This window comes from Osmerus mordax, chromosome 2 (assembly GCF_038355195.1).
Source record: "Osmerus mordax isolate fOsmMor3 chromosome 2, fOsmMor3.pri, whole genome shotgun sequence".
NCBI lineage: Eukaryota > Metazoa > Chordata > Actinopteri > Osmeriformes > Osmeridae > Osmerus > Osmerus mordax.
The window spans coordinates 13,193,659-13,212,660 of record NC_090051.1 but is presented as its reverse complement, the minus strand read 5'-3'; the positions used below and the strand labels follow the sequence as shown (position 1 = coordinate 13,212,660).

The following is a 19,002-nucleotide window of genomic DNA, read 5'->3' as shown; positions in this document are numbered from 1 at the left end:
GGGAGAGATAATGGGTGAGCTTGAGAGGTCATGGCATTTCAGGACTGACAGTGGAGGCCTTGTTGCAGAGTTCAGCTAACTGAGCACCCACATATTCCTTGTTCTAAAGGTAACCGGACTGATTGGGAGGGTTTAGACCCGTCTCTGGCTCTGTGACTCACACTCCATTGGATGCCAACCACCATTAACCTTCCAAATAGAGGTGAATCTTGTACCTCATCTATCGTGAATGTGTACAGCTCTCACTGTTTTGTTGCAAGCCATTTTATTTGTATTTTATACAAAAAGAAAAAAACAGTACAGCTGTAAATTGTTGGCAAGTTTCTAGCACAGGGTTGTTGATTCTCATCACGTGGAAAACAGGACTGTTACTATCTACATACTGTACCTTTTAACTATTGCATTAGCGGTTAGCTCATTAAGATGTATAATGGGGGGCTGTTGCTATAATTTGACAAAATGTCAAAGTGAAGGTGTCTATGGCACCTTTAAGCATTCTCAATTTAAAGAGAGAAGACCATGCAGCAGCACATCTTTGTTTGAATATTTTATTACAAAATTACCGGAATACTTTGATTTGAAATCCCTTTGGAATAGACATGAAAGCAACCCTTCACTGCCTGTTAGTTCAGGCATCGTTTGGAAATTATGCCATGTAGAAACAGACCAATTAAATTCTACAACACATTTGATATTGTAGACTGTAGAGATGGACAAAATAAGATGTTACCATACTGCTGTAACATTTCATAGATGTTACACTACCAAATTACCTACAAAGCATAACACATATTTCTTTACAAATAACAACCTCCAAATGCAAGTCTTTTTGAGATGAGGAAAAAAAAGGTAATTCAACAAAAATATAAGTTATCATATATAATTTACAATTACTGAATATGTATATAGGCTGATATTGGTTACAGTTTGTCACTGTATGGGAAATGTTTATTAAGTCATGATCACCGCAATGAGACAAGAGGTCAGAGGGAAACATAAGACATTCATAACAGACATTTAATACAACAAACTGCTTTTTCGTGATAAATACTTGATACTTAAGAGTAATGTGAGATTCTTATGTTACCTCAATTTAAATCCTGCAGTTGGTCATCATGACAGTGGGAGGTTTTTCACTCAAAATCCAACAAAACTAGCATTTTGCTAGTGCTGTAATGACCTCGGCAGTGTTCATGATTAAATCAATACCAAAACCATATATACGTTCATAATGACAATCCTTAACACTGGACACTAGTTTATAATCTTAAATGAGCATTTATTTGAATTTAGAAATATATTTAAATCAACACTAAACCAAATGGTCAAATGGACAAGTGTAAAAAATTAAAAGAAGATTGACCATCTATTACTATGTAAAAATCAAATCAAACATCACAGATGTCCATAAATGTACACTTCCTATAAACACAATTGATTTAATATTACATTAACAGAATATACATTTTACTGTCCGTTTCTGTGTCCAGGAGAAAAATATAATACTCTAAGGCTTTTCAGAGTGTTAAACTCTTGTTAGTATTATTGCTAAACATCATTTCTCCAAATAAATATGGGATTCATTTATAAATAAATTACAAATGCAAAAAAAGAAGAAAAAGAAACTAACACCAAAACATTTTAAATAAGAAAAATAAGGCCACTAAAATAGACTCTAGAGATAATATAAACTAAAATGCCAAATCTGTGACACTGAGTAGCTTTGGCAGATATGAGTTTTGATATTGGCTGCAAGGCTCAAATCAAACTAAATTGTAATACTTTCTTGGGTCATTGAAACTCTGAAGAAGCAGAAAGCAAAGGTTTCACTGATGTCACTTTCTGCACCTACTGTATACGTGCAGGATATAATACTGTTAAGGCTTTTTGACCCGTCAAGTTACAAATAGTGTTTATGTTTTTCAACATTATCGATTACATATTGAAAGCTTTCATACTTTTTCGTCTCATCATAACACTTTTGGCAAAACATGTATTTATTTTTCAAGGGTTTGTTGAATTACTAATTTGAGAATGCTTTAACACCATAACACAGAGTTCTACATTAAGCGTTTGAAACTCATTTTTTTTTTTATTTTTTTTTTTTTTTTGCAGATGTAACAGGAAATCTGTTTTATCAAAAATATTCTGAGAAAATAAATATTATTTTGGGAATACAAATAATTCCTTAATTTAAGAGGCATATTTTTGGCCCCTTCCCAAATGGCTTTTTCTTTTCTTCAACAAAGTAGTTTTACAGTACATACATTCAAAATCAGCAAAGAAAACATGCAGGTTGAGTTGTTGGAGGTATTTGCATGCCTAATGCACAAAAGCAGTGAATGGGACAAGCCCAGGTCTTTCAACTTTAAGGGATTTCATAGGCAGGGAGTGATGAAACACCCAGTCACACGGTTGACTGAAACAAAGAACGGACCGTGTTGATATGTACATTGGACAATCCAACTGACTCAACGATGACAACAATAATCACAATTAATTCAAGAATATGATAATGGATAATTTCCTATGTACACCAGTCTGAAACAGACAATTCTCATAAAAAGTTTTTTTTATAGAACGTTCCGATCCTAGTCTAAGAAGTATGTGAATACAATAACAGTTTTACAGACAGGAACCCCGATCCTTGTTCTCTGACTGTCGTGCCGTGGGGATGGTGGCGGTGAAGGACTGTTGTGTTAGGATCAGGAACTGCCAGAGCCAAAACAGGAACCGGCTGGAGGACCAGGCCCCTAACATTTACTGTCATCTGGAGATCTTCCTCCTCTTGGGTTTGGGGGTTTTAGCCTGTCTGTCTCTCTGAGACAACTGGGGAAGGGAGGACAAGAGAACGTCACCTATGCACACTAGTTATATCACATACCTTTATACAAGTTGCTGATGCTAGTTATATCACATACCTTTACACATATAGCTGATGCTAGTTATATCACAGACTTAGTAGTTAGTGAAAAGGGACCTCTCTGGAAAGTTCCATTTGACAGATATCGGTATGTAATGGTTCATCCAAAATAAATGATGACATCTAGAAAATGTAATAACTGCAATAATAAACACAAGAATATAGATATTAGATTACTAACATTGCCCGTTAATTTGTCCAGCTCAGTCATTGCGTCCTGTATAGCAGCTTCGAGATGGTTGTTCAGTTCCATGCCACTGGAAGAAAAATAAATATAGATACAAGATATATATACCATAACCATGTCTCAGGGTATGTCTGGGAGATGTGGCAAATGTGACAATTTGAACAATAACTGTATCCCTTAAAAAGTTGCCTACTTCCTGTGCATCTTAGCTTTATGTAGGGCTTCCAGGTCTTCTGCCAGTGTCCTGTGGAACCTCTCTGCCTCTACCTGTGTTGGGTTAAACAACACCAAAGCCCAGGGAAGGTAGTAAGAATCTTCAACTAAAAGCATCACAACCCCCACATAGCACACCAGTGGAAGAGACAGCCAATTGGAAAAGTTGCCCATTAAACATATTACATAGTGCAAACGTAAGCAATATGGAGGGAGGTGGGGGGGATTTGAACCTGCAACATTTTGATTCACTACAAACCTACACCTAATCGACATGTGCTGTATTTGGACTATATACAAATTGACATTTGTTTTAGCCTCCCTGAGCACTGCAGGGGTAAAGCATAAACCTAAAAGGCGTGATTCTGGTTAGCCTTGCATGCTTGTGAAAGCTTCTTATCAGAGGTTTACACTATGACTCAGGCCAATGTACACACTGACTCAGGCCAACGTGACTACAATTCACTCTTCATAGTCATTATAGCCTGACCAAATTTAATTATACTTTAATTAACTGAAAAATGTGCCTCAACTCCATATAATTAATTTCTAAATTAAAAGAGCAGCATCTTATGCTGCCTTTTTGACTTACTTCAAATCCCTCATTTACAGAAATCACTCCACCTCTTCATCACAGCACATCCTGTCACAGTCTAAAGCAAAGCACCAAGCCGTAGCCAAATAAAACCTGGCCCAAAAGATGACTTTGTTATCTATTTATGTGGTGTTTGGAGGTAAAAAATGCATTCCTGTCCTCTCAACATTTTAATTGCCTCGAGGATACTAGTGGACAAAAATAAGCACAAACTCAGTCAGCAGTGAATACATTTATCCAAGGGCTTTAGACACACAGGTGAAAGCAGAGTTGGAATGACCTCTGAGATGGTGTCAAATTCATTATGCTGTTGCCCCAATGTTTTTTCTTCTGGGTATCTCTGAGGCCTTTGACAGTGCAGCAAAGCAAAATGTTGTTTTTGAAAGCAGAACACCGTGCATGTTTCTTCTCTGGTCCCTGCATTTTGTGATGAATGCCTTTCAGAAACGTACACAGCCTCAGCCATTTAAAACTCATTTCTTGTAAACATTATCTTTCCATCAGTAGAGCAGTGCAAGAAGACGCAAGAAGAAAAGTACAAAGAGCAAGTATCCAACAAAGGCTGATGTGAAAAGAAAGACGCAAGCCTCACCTTGTCCTGTATGCTGTTCAGCACGCCAGGGAGATAGATGTGGCCCTCCTCCCTGGGCTTCCCTGGCCAGGGAGGGAAGCCCTTGCCCTGGCCCCAGAGCAGGTCCCCAGCCGGGTGGCTCCTAGGCTTCTGGTGAAGCCCCCTGGTGGAGAAAAGAGGGTCGACAGGCCCTGGGTCCTCCTCGCTGCCACTACTCTGTATTCCTGGAGCACTGAGTGCACAGTGGCCGTTTAGTTGGCCATTATAATGCCCGTTGTAGTGTCCGTTCGGGTGGCCATTCAAGTGTCCGTTGTAGTGACTGTAGTCTTTGACGAAGTGGCCCTCTGGAGAAGAGAACACTCCTGGGGGCTGGATGTGTTTGGGGTGGGCCCTTCCAGGGGACATGGCTCCACCATTCATGTGGGTCACCAGGCCGGGTCTGGAATACATGCCGTTGAACTGGGATAGGGCAGGATCCCCGGGGCTGGGATAGCCCTTGGGCCTCTCCAAGTAGGAGCCATTCCTGTGAAGGTCCAGGGAGCCCTGCTGGAGGAGCTCCTCGCTACACCACAGACCCTGACGGGCCTCAGCCTCCCGGACTGCTGGCCTCCGCTGGGTGCCACGCCGGGGAGCTCGGAGCCGCACCGGGGCTCCCACAGCGGCCGGGGAGGTGCTGGTCTTATCGGGGTTCTTGCGGGGCCGACCCACCCTGGATGGGCGTCGCTCAGCCTCCTGAGGGTAGGAGCGGAGCGGGCCGTGGATGACTGAGTGAGTAGTGCCCTGGGAAAGGTTGACGGGCTCGCCGGGAACAGAATCTGTGTACACACCGACGCGGGCCATCGACGTGATGACGCTGGAGGTGGTCTTGCTGGCCATGCCCGCTGGTGCCCGGTAGTTAGCCTCACTGCTAAGGAGACCCTGGGCGGACTGGTACTCCTGATGGCTGCTCAGGGGAGCACCGGTGGAAAACATGACCCCAGGATGACTGATTACTGTTCTGTTGGGGAGCGGGACCCTCTCAGGCAAACCAACCTTGAAAAGACAGTTACAATGTGTCACAATTTCAATATACAAAAAAAAACTATTATTAAGGTTATTCCATTAACATATAAGATCCTTCTTTATGAGGTATTTACTGAATGTCGATGCCTGACCTGGAAGTTCTGAAGGAGGCTGTCCATAGGGTTAGAGGGATGGCCCTGAGCTGCAGACTGGCCCTGTGCTACAGGCTGGCCCTGTGCTGCAGGCTGGCCGAGCTGCAGTGTGCGGCTGGTCCTGAGGAGAGACTGCAGACTGTCCTCTTGAGCCTGTCTTAGATCACAGCTTAGAGAACGGGCCTCACCTGGGGGCAGGGAGAGGGGGATGGAAAGGAAACAGAAAAGGGAGGATTATCCCGACGCTAGAACAGAGGAATAAGTAAGGGAAAAGAGAACGAGATCTTATCTGAGAACAATCTTCCTCCCAACTAAGATAGACACTGCTAAACATATTAAAACCAGGTTTGCGTGGTTGGGAGAATCACCTAAAAGCATGTGAAATATTCAAATAAGGCAATTATCAGTGCAAATAACAGGTTTATAGTTAAGACTAGGGACCAGGTGGGTTGTGTGGGTGTAACTTAAAGCAGTTTGTGAGGTGGTGTTGATTGGAAGAATGATGCATGGAAAAGACAATGTGAAATATGGAAAAAACTAAAACTGCTTTAAAACAAGAAACTAACTGATTTGGGTTCATCTGGTCCTCCCAGATACGGAGTCTGACACTAAAAGTACAACTCCGCCAACAAATAGCTCAGGATGGTGGACACTTCAAATTAAGAGAACTCAATGGGGAGGGAATAAAGCTTGAAACACCCCTAACAATACCAGTCGTAAAGGGGAAAACCGTGTCTTACCGTGACTCAATACAGTGGCTGCCGGAGGACAAGAGTGAGGCAAGAACAAGAAGGGACAAGTTGCCAACAAAAGAGACACAAACAGAAGGGTGGACTAGCTCTAGTAAACAAAAACAAAAAGGTTCATTTACAAAGCAGATGACAAACCTCGAACAAAGTAGCCACCATGATCCGCTAACTTGGTTTCGAAGGACATTTGCTGAATCCACAGAGCTTGGACACGAAGTGAATGTGATCATTTGTGTGGAGCTCCTGTATTGAAACAGAAATGCATCCCATGTTTATGAATGTGTGGTATATGTCTGTCATGTTGAGGGAACTGCATGTCCATACAGTTCAACCGGCCCTGACCAACTACCAATTGATACTAGATTTCTGCTGTGAAAACAAAAATGAGTGGAAGATCCCAGTATCCATTATATCTTAGATATATACATACCAGTCAACCACTGATACATGCGTGTCAGACAATAATAATAGTAATCCAATTATGTTTTAGTTTGTTTTAATCCGCGGAAAAAGGTTAAATCCCTGTCATGTTCCCTACCACCATAAAATGTTAGTCTTAAACCATCACCTCATTCCCTGGATCACTACTGCGTGCCAGCTTGTTTACCAAAGCCAGTGCTTTGTCATTGTGTGTGACCCCTTTACAACCCCATCTCTCCAGTCTCTTGCTTTCTGAGAACATGGAATGTAGGTTACTAGAGGCTAGCTCGAGGACACGGGGACAGCGACGTCAGCCAAGAGGACGCTGCCGTCTGACACATGAACCAGTGACGCGTGCCTAGTGGCTCCCGGGTTCTCCGTCACAGACTGTCACCCTTGGCAAAGCAGAGGCATGCAGACTTCAGAGGACATACCAAGGGGCTGCTTTCTCCAACACTAAATTCTCTTCACTGTCCACAATATAGATAGAAGCAGATATTGCGTCAGGCAGGAAAGGACCATATTTCTGATGTCTGATGCTTGGGCTATCATATGATAGTCTACTCTTTATTCTAAAATCAGAATAAAATAAGATATGGGGGGGGGAATACAAATTAAATACTAAAATAAAAAGAAAACATCACTAATTAATTAATACAAGAACAGAGACAAAGGGGTTAAAATGTCAAAATATAATATTGTTCTTAACTAATTTTTGGCAAAAGTGTGTCAGAGATGAAAATGTAAAAGATGATCACAATAAGAAAATGTAATCACATTTTAAAAATACGTTAAAAAAGGTCTTATACAGGTTTAAAATAGCTCAAATCTTTGGCCTATGCCACGTCTGGACACGGCCTTGCCTGATTTCTGCAGTGTTACGGATGATACTGGGAAAGTACAGAACCAGTAAAAAAATGTTGATAAAATGAACAAGAAATACAATAGTGAGATATGCACAGAAATGCAAAAATGATGATAATGTTAAGATGCAACCAAATATGACTGTGGCCACATTTGTTCTTGGAGTTGCCAAAAAGTCAGGGTACCTAAAAAATAGAAGAGAACAAAACAAAACAAAAAATAACAACCAACATATATTTTTTCCTTTTTCATGTATCCTGAGGAAACACCAGCTTACCTGACTCAGGGAAGGTTTGGCCTCCATTGGACATCATGGGAGGCAGCCCTGTCCTGTCTCTGAAGTGGAGGTTGCCCTGGGACGGTTTCTGGAAATGTCCAAACTGCTGACGGTGAGGGACTGAACTGCCCACAGAGCTTACAGCCTCGTGTCCTCCGTACCCCAACGGCCCGAAGCTCCCAGCCATCGCAGGGTCGTGTATTTGGTTGATCAGGCCTGGGAAGTGTTCCATACCGGGATCCTGGCCTCCACTGTGACCTTCACTATTGAAGTTCTGACAGCTGGATATCTCAGTTCTACCCTGGAGCTGATTAGGTCTCTGCAGCATTTGCAAAGCCGACATCTGAGGCACACTCTCCTCAAAGAAGGGGGACTTGCCAGACCTGGCAGGGTGGTGCCCCACATGGTTGGGCCCTTTTTGGGCATTCTGGTTGCTCATACACTGAAGCAGCTGGGCCATGGAGGTGTTAGGTGTCAGTCCTCCCGGCTGCAGAGCTCTCCTCATGGGCTCTGGGTAGCCAGAGGCACTGGAGCCAGCGCCACTCATCGGATGCTTTAACATGTTAAAAGACACGTCTTCGCCGCTGTCACTAGGCTGCTTCCGCTTGCGATGCGCCTCTCTCTGCTGGGCCATGAGTTTGTCTCTGAGAGCTGCTCTCCCACTTTGGACTTCAGTTGAAAGAGGGCCGGTGTTGGGTACATATCTAGGGTTTAAAGTGCCGTGTCCATCATGATTTCCCCCTCGCCCTCCACCAACCAGCCCCGGATGTCCCAAACCGCTGGGCCGCACCTCTGCCCCTGCCGTGCCGTCCGTGAGTTTGTTTTGATTTACTAGCTGTGCTTTGGCTGCTGCTGACAGTAGGCTGCTGGCTGGGAAGGAGGAGGGATTCTGCTGCTCGAGGAGCTGGTTGAGGGGCATTCCTCCTTGGTGGTTACTGTGAAGGGCACCTTCGGATCCAGACACCGGAGGGCACATGGAGCCAGGGTGTCTGCTTAGACTACTGTTCATCCCTCCCAGCAGCTGATTCGCACCGTCCTTCAAGTGATGGAGCTGGTCTTGCTTGTACGCAGAGCTCGGGGGCAAGGAAGGCCGAGGGGACCGGGGAGGAAGTTTAGAGCCTCCGCAAGACGTCTGGAGCCCCGAGGACAGAGCATAACCCCCGTGCTCAGAGGAAGCTGAGGAGCACCGTGACCGGTGGGGGGACTCCTCCACCCTCGCCAGGCCAGGCCCTGCCATGTGCACCGGAGACACAATGGGGGACGAAGACACCGAAGAGGCGGGTGGATGCTGGACCCTCTGGCCGTGCCCGACAGGTCCAGACTTTGCAGTAGGCAAAGGGAGGTTGCTTGGCAGAGGGACGATGGAAGGGGGGATGTTTACATTCATTGATGGTACCTGAGGTTGGGCACTGTGGACGCCAGGTGGGTTCAGCAGTGAGGGATCCCGGCCAGGGGCCTTGCTCGGAATGGGATCCAGAATACCCAGAGGGTCTTTCTCAGAGGTCACCTGATTTTTCTGGAGGATGCAGGGAGGGAGCTGAGACAAGGAGGGATGTGACTGGGGCTGATGCTGATAGTCCATGTTGTGAGAGAAGCTGCAAGGTGACCTCTGCATATTAGGACTTTTGGCATTGATAGTAGGAGACAGGGGACCATTAGTCCTTCCAGCCATGGCGCACGAAGGCTGGACGGCTGAAGGTGAGCCGTGGAGCAAGATGCCGGGGGGTGAGAGAGGGGTGAAGCGCTCGCCATTCACGTGGGCAGAGCCTGGGCTCAGCGTGCCGTGGAAACCAAGTATGGATCGGTCGGGGCTCCTTAGAGAGTCAGTCCTCGGAGAGGGAGTCCCGTCTCCGTAATGATGCGAGCCACATGAGGTGGAGGACGGAGGGCTCAGCAGCACACCCTGGCGGCTGCGGTAGGGGGACCTCTGGCTATTGTGGTCGCCGCCGCCGCCGCCCAGCCTTGCCCTGCTATGGCACAAGTACGGATCCCTCTGAGGTGAAGAACCCAGTTCATGTTGATAGTACCGCTGACTAGACATCGACATTTTATAAGGATTCTTACTGTCCGATGCTACAGAATTGGGTGGACCATTGTGCATATTATTCCTTATTGCTTGGTGGCTCATGGGACCCATGGGAGCAGTGCCTGGAAAGCAGAGAAAAGGGATGCAGATAAAGACGTGTCGGATGGAAACCAGAAACCCTGCCCTTAGAAACCACAGGGGAAAAATCTGAAAATGTTGGGACAGAAGGGAAAGGAACAGAAATATTAAAATATCTTCCATCTCTTTCCAAATATGTGTGTTTGATAAGCATGTTTTTTTTGTGGTGTCAGATCTTTCACTTCTGTTATGAATGCATACAGAATGCTGACATGGCATAAAACAGCAGCAGTACACAGTGAACACTACACCAACCACAACACTTCTGAGCTGGTCTCAATCTGTCATAAGGATACTGTCTATCAGTTTCATTTTCTACATGGCATTGGAAAAACAAAAGGGAGAAAAGTGCTGAGGTTTCACAAGTCATCGACACATCATCATTTATGGGTGGTATATACAAGAATTCCAGAAAGACATGGCTTCATGACCCCAAAATTGTTCAACAACATTAAAAATTAAAACTAGGCCTGTTATTTTAACTTATATGGATATTTCAAAATAACTTCAATATCATAACTTGATAGGCTGTTTACTGGTACAAGTCAAAGTGATTCTAAGCATACAGAAACTATAGTTTCACTTGCATACCTAAATAACAAAAAAGCAAAATGCTGTGTATGGGTTGAATCGTATAGTGTACACATACCAGTGCCACCACTGACAAGGTGAGGGGACTCCATGCTTCTGTGCAGGGTTGCCACGGCAATGATCTTCCTCTTGTGGATGCACAGCTTGGTGACGTCAGCGTCGGCTCTGGCGTCCTCCGCCGTACGCTGCTTGACTGCAGCCCCAGGGTCAAAGTTGAAAATCTAACAGATGGCAGAGAGAGCGGTTAGCATCCGAGGTACACTTGTTAAACCTCTGGGTCACGTTTGAACTTTGAGAAGTTCCCGTCGCCGAGTCTAATCCCTGTGGCATGAAAACAACAGGCCTCACCTTATGAATAATAAGAGGGCACTCCAGCCCACACTTGCAGGTGCCATCTGTCAACAGGTAGCTCTTCACTTGCTCCAAGCAGGCTAGCACTGAGCCACTGGGACTGAGAGGGAGGAATGGGAGAGACCTCTGTTAAGTCACATCACACCATATGACATGGCTTCTGTTGTCTTTCAATTAATTGTGAACTTCAAGGCCCAACTTAGCTGCCACACATGAACACCACTGTGACTTTGGGCTAACCTTCATGTGGGCAACAACAGTGTCGTTAGGTTACCAGGCGCATTAAAGGGAGGAAATATCTAACATACTTCACAGAACAATCCTGTGGGGAGAGCAAGGTAGATAGGTGGTGTCTGGTGGTGGCGAATTATAGCTCCATAAAACACAGCGCCCGACAGACTTCCCCGGCTAAGCGGCAAAGACAGAATATTCCCTGTACGAGATGGTCACCAACACATTCCTCCTCAAGGCCATGCTAGCCAGAACTGCCTAGCAGAGACGAATATACTTCATATAACAGGAATGTAATATTAGACTCCCTAGAAGGGGCTATGCCTGACTGATCTAGGTATTGTGCTTTTTTTACAGCACACTTTCATCCGTTCCTGCAGACGGAAAATGAACTGCTTTATGACTTGAAATAAAGGTCACCGTGATCTCAAACCCATCTGACTTACAAGTAAAAAGGCCAATTAAAGGGTAAAATGCATTGGAAATGCTGTAAAAAGAGGAACCTTATGACAGTGTCATTTGGAAGCCATTACAAGGATCTACAAAAAAATTGATCAAACGGGCCCAGAGTGAAATTAAGAATCATATTCCCGCCAAGCAGAAAAATAAATATAGAAGGGAGTATTTACCTTATGTAGACAACTCCATTGTGGTGGGTCTTCCGTTGCCAGCCTATAGGGACTTGAGCTGGAGGTCGCCTTCCCTCGCCACACAGCCCCTCGTACTGGCCCTCGTACTTCATTGTTCTGTCCATTGTCCTTCGGTCCACACACAACCACACCTGCGTGAGGTTCTCACCAGGCGGTCGGACCGCTGGGGCCGCACGTCATCCTGGCGGTCTCGGAGGAGTGAACTGACCGACCAAGAGAGGATGTGCATCAGCCTCGTTGGAGGAAGCACAGAGCCCTGCGATCCCCTGCGGCCGCCCTCGATCCTCTTGTCGCTCCGGGGTGGGTTGGTGGGCAGGTTCACTGTAGGATCAGACCTCGGAAGTCCATCATCTCCATCCTGCTGAGTGCGGTCATCATTTCAAAACACAGGTTGCACCAGTGTCTATTGGAGGCCATGGTGGGTCTTGGGGAGGGGGAGGGGGGACTTGGGGGGGTGGGGGGGCTTTGGGGGTTGGATGGGGTGTGTGTGAGGTGGAGAGGGGGGAGGGTGAGGTGAGGTGGACGAAGCACCAATGAGAGACTTGTGCAGTGGACAGGCCCAGGATATCGTACCTCTCTGCCGGATGTGTGGTCAGTTCTTAGACACTGCAGTTAAAACTGGTGTCCGTCATCACTGCTGCTTCTTGTCTCTCCTCATCCCTCCAGACAGGGTCAGTGTAACATCGTCCAGATACACTGAGCGTCACGTCAGGGTCCCAACAATGCCACCTGTACAAACATGAAGCGGGACGAGATCTAACAACAGCAATCCATATCATGCATCATAAGGAGTCTTGGTTCATATTAATTATCAAGCAAATGTTGAATACGTGGAATTAAAGACTGAGAAAGCAACTGATCCTTTGAAAACCGATCTTTTGGAAACCCATTTCCATTAAGCATTTAAAAATACCATATTTTGGAGCTGCAGTTCCCACTATCTAATGACAGGGAGAGAGCACTGCATTCTGCTTCGGAGATTTCTACTGATGAGAGATCATACGATGGCAAATCTCACCGTCCAGATGGCAAAACACACGTTGTGTTGTTTAAATTGGACAATAAAAAAGAAAATATCTGAAAAGAATTCTCATATGTGCCCTTCAAATCCATCCACCCAGAGATTGCAGTAGCGAGGAGCAAACTAATAAAGAATACACAGGGGGAATATTACCATCTTGTTGCCACTGGTGATCTCATCGTAAGGTATTGGCCAGGGGCTTGATTAAAATGGGGGAGGGGGGGATATAGACAGGCCTTTTGCCGTGATGACTAACTATGTGCAAGCCTTATATATCTGTATTACAAATTACATGAGTGCGTTGCATATCGTTTCATTGCAGTCTCACTGCCACAAGTTCAGCATAACCTATATTATTTAACTGGTACTTCACAGCTAGAGAAGAAAGATCTATGTGACTACCGACTGACTAACCTCCAGAAATGCACAAAACCAGCATTTTTAACTGTATGTGTTGGTTCAGAATCCCCGCAATAAAGACTGTTTCATTCGAGCATAGTCGGAGCCATCCCTTCCCCTTCATGTTGAGATAGTGCGCCACCCAGCATGCTGGAACACTCCCCCAGCTCTGTCTCTCTCATGGACATTGTGATGCTTGTCCCCAGCGCCTGTCAAACTACTTGTTCCATAAACACGGGCACTCAGATATTGCATTTCAGAGTGTGAATCATGCTCGATGCTGTGCATTTCCTGTGACGGATGAGTCATCCAGGGCCAAGCGTGCACAGAAAATGCTGGGAATTAAAGCTAGGCGTCTTCCCTGAGGTATCGAATGTCCCGGTGTTAAATCACAGCAAAAGCATCCAAACAGGATTGTTGAGTGAGAGAATCAGATGACAAATTTCAAGAAGCTCAACTAAGCAACATCTCCTGCGTACTGGCCAAGGCTACTCCAAACAGCCGAGAGGCCTAGCGTGACTGAACTGAGGCACATTTGCAGAATAATTCCTCGTTACCTGATCAACCGAGTCAGGAAGAAGAGCATGGGGTTCTCTCGTGTTTCTTCACTCACTGCTCTATAGCTTGGAGGGGGAAACAAGTTGAAAAATAGGGCAGTCTGTCTTACATGCAAGGTAAAAAAAAATTCCTCCCAAAGGAGGATGGGAGGTCCACAGATTCAACGGCACTCAAAAATGTTGGCACAGTGGGCCACACTGATTCACAGGCAGAATAACTCTACTTTTGACACAGAATCAACAATCAACTATGCCAGATGAAAGGAGGGGAAAAAACATTCATGAATACGCTGTGCAATTAGGATAAATGACTAAACAGTTTGCAAGACAGGTACAGACAGCACCTTCTGAGAATCAAAATGACAACAAATTGATTCGACTGTATGCTCAGGATATACTGACAATAGCCTACAACAAGTCTACGGAGAGGCCTGTTCAATTGGGATGGGAAAACAGGTGAAATCAATCTTTTACCTAGATTAAGATGGGGCATACGTTTTGTCATTCCCAGAAGGGCATGTTTAACTGGGGACTGGTGTCCATACAGAAACATGGAGCTTGGAACATTGAGGAACATTGAATTTTGAATGTAGAGAGACATGGAACTCTCCGTTCACCCTGCCATGTTGTAATTAGAATAGACTCTAGCCAATGTTACTGATAATACAGTATGACCTATTGAATTTTCATCTTCTGCTAGTGGGCTACATGCTGCAGGTAGGCAGGTAGGTGACCATTACAAAAAAGCCTCAGAGTGACGTTCCATACAATATCATCACTAGCGCCAGGAGTCTACCGCCATCAGGAACCATAACATAATTATCTCAAAGGGAACCTTCTGGGTAACAACAGTCGCACAATTTTTGCAAACCAGCAGAATCTTCCTGAAAAAGAATACATTATTTCATGAGCATCGTTTGACATGACACATTCAGGTGGTTTCCTTGACAACTAGGTAACAGGAACACATAATGTCAGGCCTAATTCATGGGTACAGGCAGGAAAGCCAAAGAGCTCCTTGCTCTATGCCTGACATCAGGATACACCAGCTGACTTGTACTGTACGTAGACGCACACAACCTTCGCCACAATAAATCGCTGGCTAAGTATGTGGGCAACATTTGTTGATACTTTGGGCCTCAAATTAGAAAGTGTTAACCTTAACTAGATAATAACTGCCAACTGTTTTGCAATATCATATTACGTCTGTATGCAAGTGTTCAGGACTAGCTACCCAGTTAAATAGCATCTCTGCCTAGTACAGTAGTAGTAGCCAGCCGCTTCAGAATGACAAATGTTGCACGAGCCAAAATATAATTCAATACAGTTTGATTTGAGATGACTGTCCGGTCTCAGAAGCTAATTAGGTAAGTAACTGCTAAAACATATTAGCTAGCAATTGTATGGCTTCACTAAGCAACATGGCAAGCTGTAGCTTTTTAGCTAGCTAAGTGGCTAAACAGTTAGTTAGCTAGTTAGCTAGCTAACGTTAGTTAGCAAGCTAACGGTTCACATTTTTGTATCCTAAACATGGAAACTCGACCTCTTACCTCTTTGCCCTTCCTTGCTGCAATACAGCAATGGAAAATCCTCGACACACAGTGCCGTTCGCTTCGTTTACAACAACCCTAACGATGCACCCCTCAAAATTGACAGTCGAGTCGAGCCAGGGCCAAAGCTGAGACAGACAGACCAAACAAGTCTGTTGAAACAGGCAGCAAAGAATGGCAATTCACGTCTGCTACCAGCAATATTACAATTAGTGTCTTCTATGTCACATAATCCATAGTAAAATGCGTGCGAGAGATTCTGCATGGAGAAATGCTGAAAATATGAATATTCCCAAATATATTCCTGGAAAATAATGCCGATTAAAGAGCTCCTACGTGATGCCTTGCTAGCCTGAAGGCTCTGCTACATTTCTCTTCTTGGCAGGGCGGTGGGATAGAACGATGGGAGAAGCGGATTGCGCCTGCGCAACAGCTGGAGCCTGGACAAGAGAACCCCAGCACCAAGGAGATTGACTGATAATGTTCCAGAGTACCAAATGAGCAATTATTTGCAATGTTCAGGGCACCGGAGTAAGACTCCAAAGTTTAAATTGGAATATTATATTACATATTTTCAATTCGATTACATGCAATTAAATATAGAATTTTGACTACGTCAGAGACGTTCTGTGCACATTTAGCTATCCCACTCATAGAAATAATACTGGCCACCTAAGAAAAACCTAAAAAGATCCAGATTTAGTTAGAACCTCATTTTTGAAACTGAAATATATAGCGAATAGTTTGGAATAGCCAATCATAGTAACCATTTCCAAAATGCCTATAGGGGAAATAATCCTATGTGATATGTAATGTAATGAATAATATAATTTGGGATTTATTTTCTTACAATAATCCCTTGAAATCTAGAGGTCCAGGTCAGGGGCATATCTATAATTTTATTTTGTTGGGGGGTCCCCATTTTAAAATGAAGGGGTCACTAAAAAAAGAATCATTGTGAGCAATCAGAAATCTGGACATGCAAATGAGGGGGCCTAGGCCCCTTGTGGCTACGCTACTGGTCCAGGCACAGGATGATAATGACAAGAATATTGGGACATCTTTTCAAAATGCTTTGCTGCCATCTAGCGGTACACAAACAGCCATCCAGGTAATTGCTGGGATGAAAGCATACATAACAGATTTTACTGGATAAATAAAAACCTGAGTTAGAATCATTTTAACTACTTGAAGAAAAGAAAACATACACTCAAACAAAAACATGGGACACTTCAGCAGTCACTATACTTTATTTAGGGGGAGAAATAGCATACATAATTTCTTCTGTACAATATTCAACAATCACTTCCGACCAAGCCCTGAAACAGTTTGTTAAATTCTTGCAAAACAAAGGAACACGTGTCAGGTTTTAATTAGGGTGGTAAAATGCCTTGAATGAATATATCCGCAAAACGTGTAACACGCTTCAGTTTACGGAAACGTTCTACTGTGATGAAATATTGTGTCAGCATAGAGTGAAAATGAAAAGAAAAACCCGTTGCTGGTCTTATATCACAGGTGATGGTCACAGCGTCGTAATGACGTTGTGAGATCACTTGCCTGGAACACAGACCAATTTTGTGAGAATGACGTAGAGCACCAACAGAGATGTCTGAGGTAACGCATAAGCTGATCCTGGGAGTTTTGACTAGTGTAAAGACTTTCTCTTTCAAAGAGGAATTTTAGTGTTGTTTGGGCCTTGACATAAATTACTATTAAAACAATTTTTAAAATACAATTATATATAAAATAAACAACATAAAATCATTCTTTTTAAATATTAACATTATAAAGGATTTTTTTTTCTTTTATGTCTTGAGACCATAAAAAACAACCTCATGCTAAGATCACAATCTAAAACAACATTCATATGTACATACTGTGCATCTTCCATCCAGTCATCTGCTATTGTCATTGAAGGGGGTTTGGCTTTTTGTTAAAGGGGTAAATAAGCAGGCTAGATTTAACACGCGCCTCTTAGAAGTACCGTGGAGCAGAAAGAACAGACAAATCATGGCTCCACATGCTAAAGACCTGGGCCTGTTTTGGTCAGAGACATCCCTCTCTCAGGGCACAGACCATCTGCACAGCAGCTGTTAAAACAACATCCTGCAAGGGTGGAACTTGGAAATTAATGCCTGATCTGACCTAGGACCCCCTCAGCATCAGTGCTACACGCAATACAGGTGAGAAGTGTCAAAATGGCAGCCGTTGCATCAGTCAGACAGTCTACTGGTTGTGGTCATCTTGGCTAGCTGTGCCTCTTGTACAGTCATCGTCCAGACCTTCACAGCCTGGCTGAGTTTCTGTTGCTACAGTATGGACACCAGTAACGCAAAGGAGAGACCCCAGGCGCTCAGGCTGCTACTGTACATTAGACAGCCCCTTCAAAAAGACCAGAAGTCTACAAGGTTGTGTTGCAGTCGTTATGAATCTAAAAACATACGTTCTTGCACCTTTGAGTTGGCAACCGTACGTGTTGTACTTTACCATGGCCAGAGGATTTCCTGGTTTTTAACAAGACATCAGATTTTTTTTTTATAGCTAAAAACAAAACAAATAAACGCTACACTGAAATGTCAGTTGAGGCAATGGCGAACCAGTGTTTGCTCCAACATGGATTGCATACAGTTAGCTGAGTAGAAACATAGTGTTATATCCCTGAATGTCTCTGTTGGTGAAGAGGCAGAAGCACAGACTGAAGCCACCAGTGTAGCATCCCCTCTAGAGAGGGCGAGGCAGAATACTGAACACATCACTGTGTTAAGATGCTTAAGCTACTCAGAGCTTCTCGCCTTGTCATTTCAATCAACCTACAAGCTTCCATTAGCCTTTTGAGTTTAGATTTATGTGTTTGCCATCTGAAAATAGGGCGTATATCCAAAGAAGGGAACGTGTCTGTTGATGGCGGACAGGGTGACAAAGAGAGGGCAGACAAGGTTCGACTCCATGATGGCTACATTGTAAAACCTGTCGTCAGCCGCAATGATATCCACTACCTCATGATGTTCTCTCCTCTACATCGCAATGCCATCTTTTACCTCGCGAAGTAGACCAAGTAGGCTCGAGCAGAACTTGGCCTGCTTTCGAGACCTAACGTTTGCATACGACCCTCCACTGAGACGTCACCACACAATGGCAGGAGGAAGTGACAGCCTGCAGACAGAGGGGACCATAGATAGAGATGTGTTTCCTGAGCTATGGTGATACTGGGTACAAGTAGCAGACTATAATCTGAAAAAAACCACAGAGGGAAGGTAGAACTTGCAACTCCATATCAGAAAAAAATTATATATAAATCATAATCATCGGGGGGGGGGGATTCCACAACCGACACCAGCGTCACTTATAAACAGAGGCTCAAAACTTACAAAGGACAAAATAAAAAAAAGGACAGAATGAAAACCAAACAGAAGGCATGCGCTTATGTGTGACACTGCAAACCTAACAAGGGAAGTGCTTTAAAATATTATTTTCTTTGAACTCTGATATTCATATTTTCAGGGATATTCTTCTCAAAAAAGGTCTAACATTT

The 19,002-nt window shown here is 44.2% G+C and overlaps 1 protein-coding gene across 1 annotated transcript; it reads right to left on the bottom strand.

Annotated features, from left to right (window-relative positions):
* Positions 1 to 534: 534 nt before the first annotated feature.
* LOC136933655 (methyl-CpG-binding domain protein 5-like) lies at positions 535 to 15,623 on the bottom strand. The gene is made up of 11 exons (XM_067229139.1): positions 15,468 to 15,623; positions 12,514 to 12,669; positions 11,920 to 12,298; positions 11,057 to 11,159; positions 10,767 to 10,929; positions 7,954 to 10,101; positions 5,644 to 5,831; positions 4,511 to 5,521; positions 3,304 to 3,377; positions 3,105 to 3,180; positions 535 to 2,829 (listed from the first exon to the last, which is right to left on the bottom strand). The coding sequence occupies exons 3-11, from the start codon at positions 12,042 to 12,044 to the stop codon at positions 2,767 to 2,769; spliced, it is 3,951 nt and encodes a 1,316-aa protein (XP_067085240.1). The 5' UTR covers positions 12,045 to 12,298; positions 12,514 to 12,669; positions 15,468 to 15,623; the 3' UTR covers positions 535 to 2,766.
* Between the last annotated feature and the right edge of the window lie 3,379 nt (positions 15,624 to 19,002).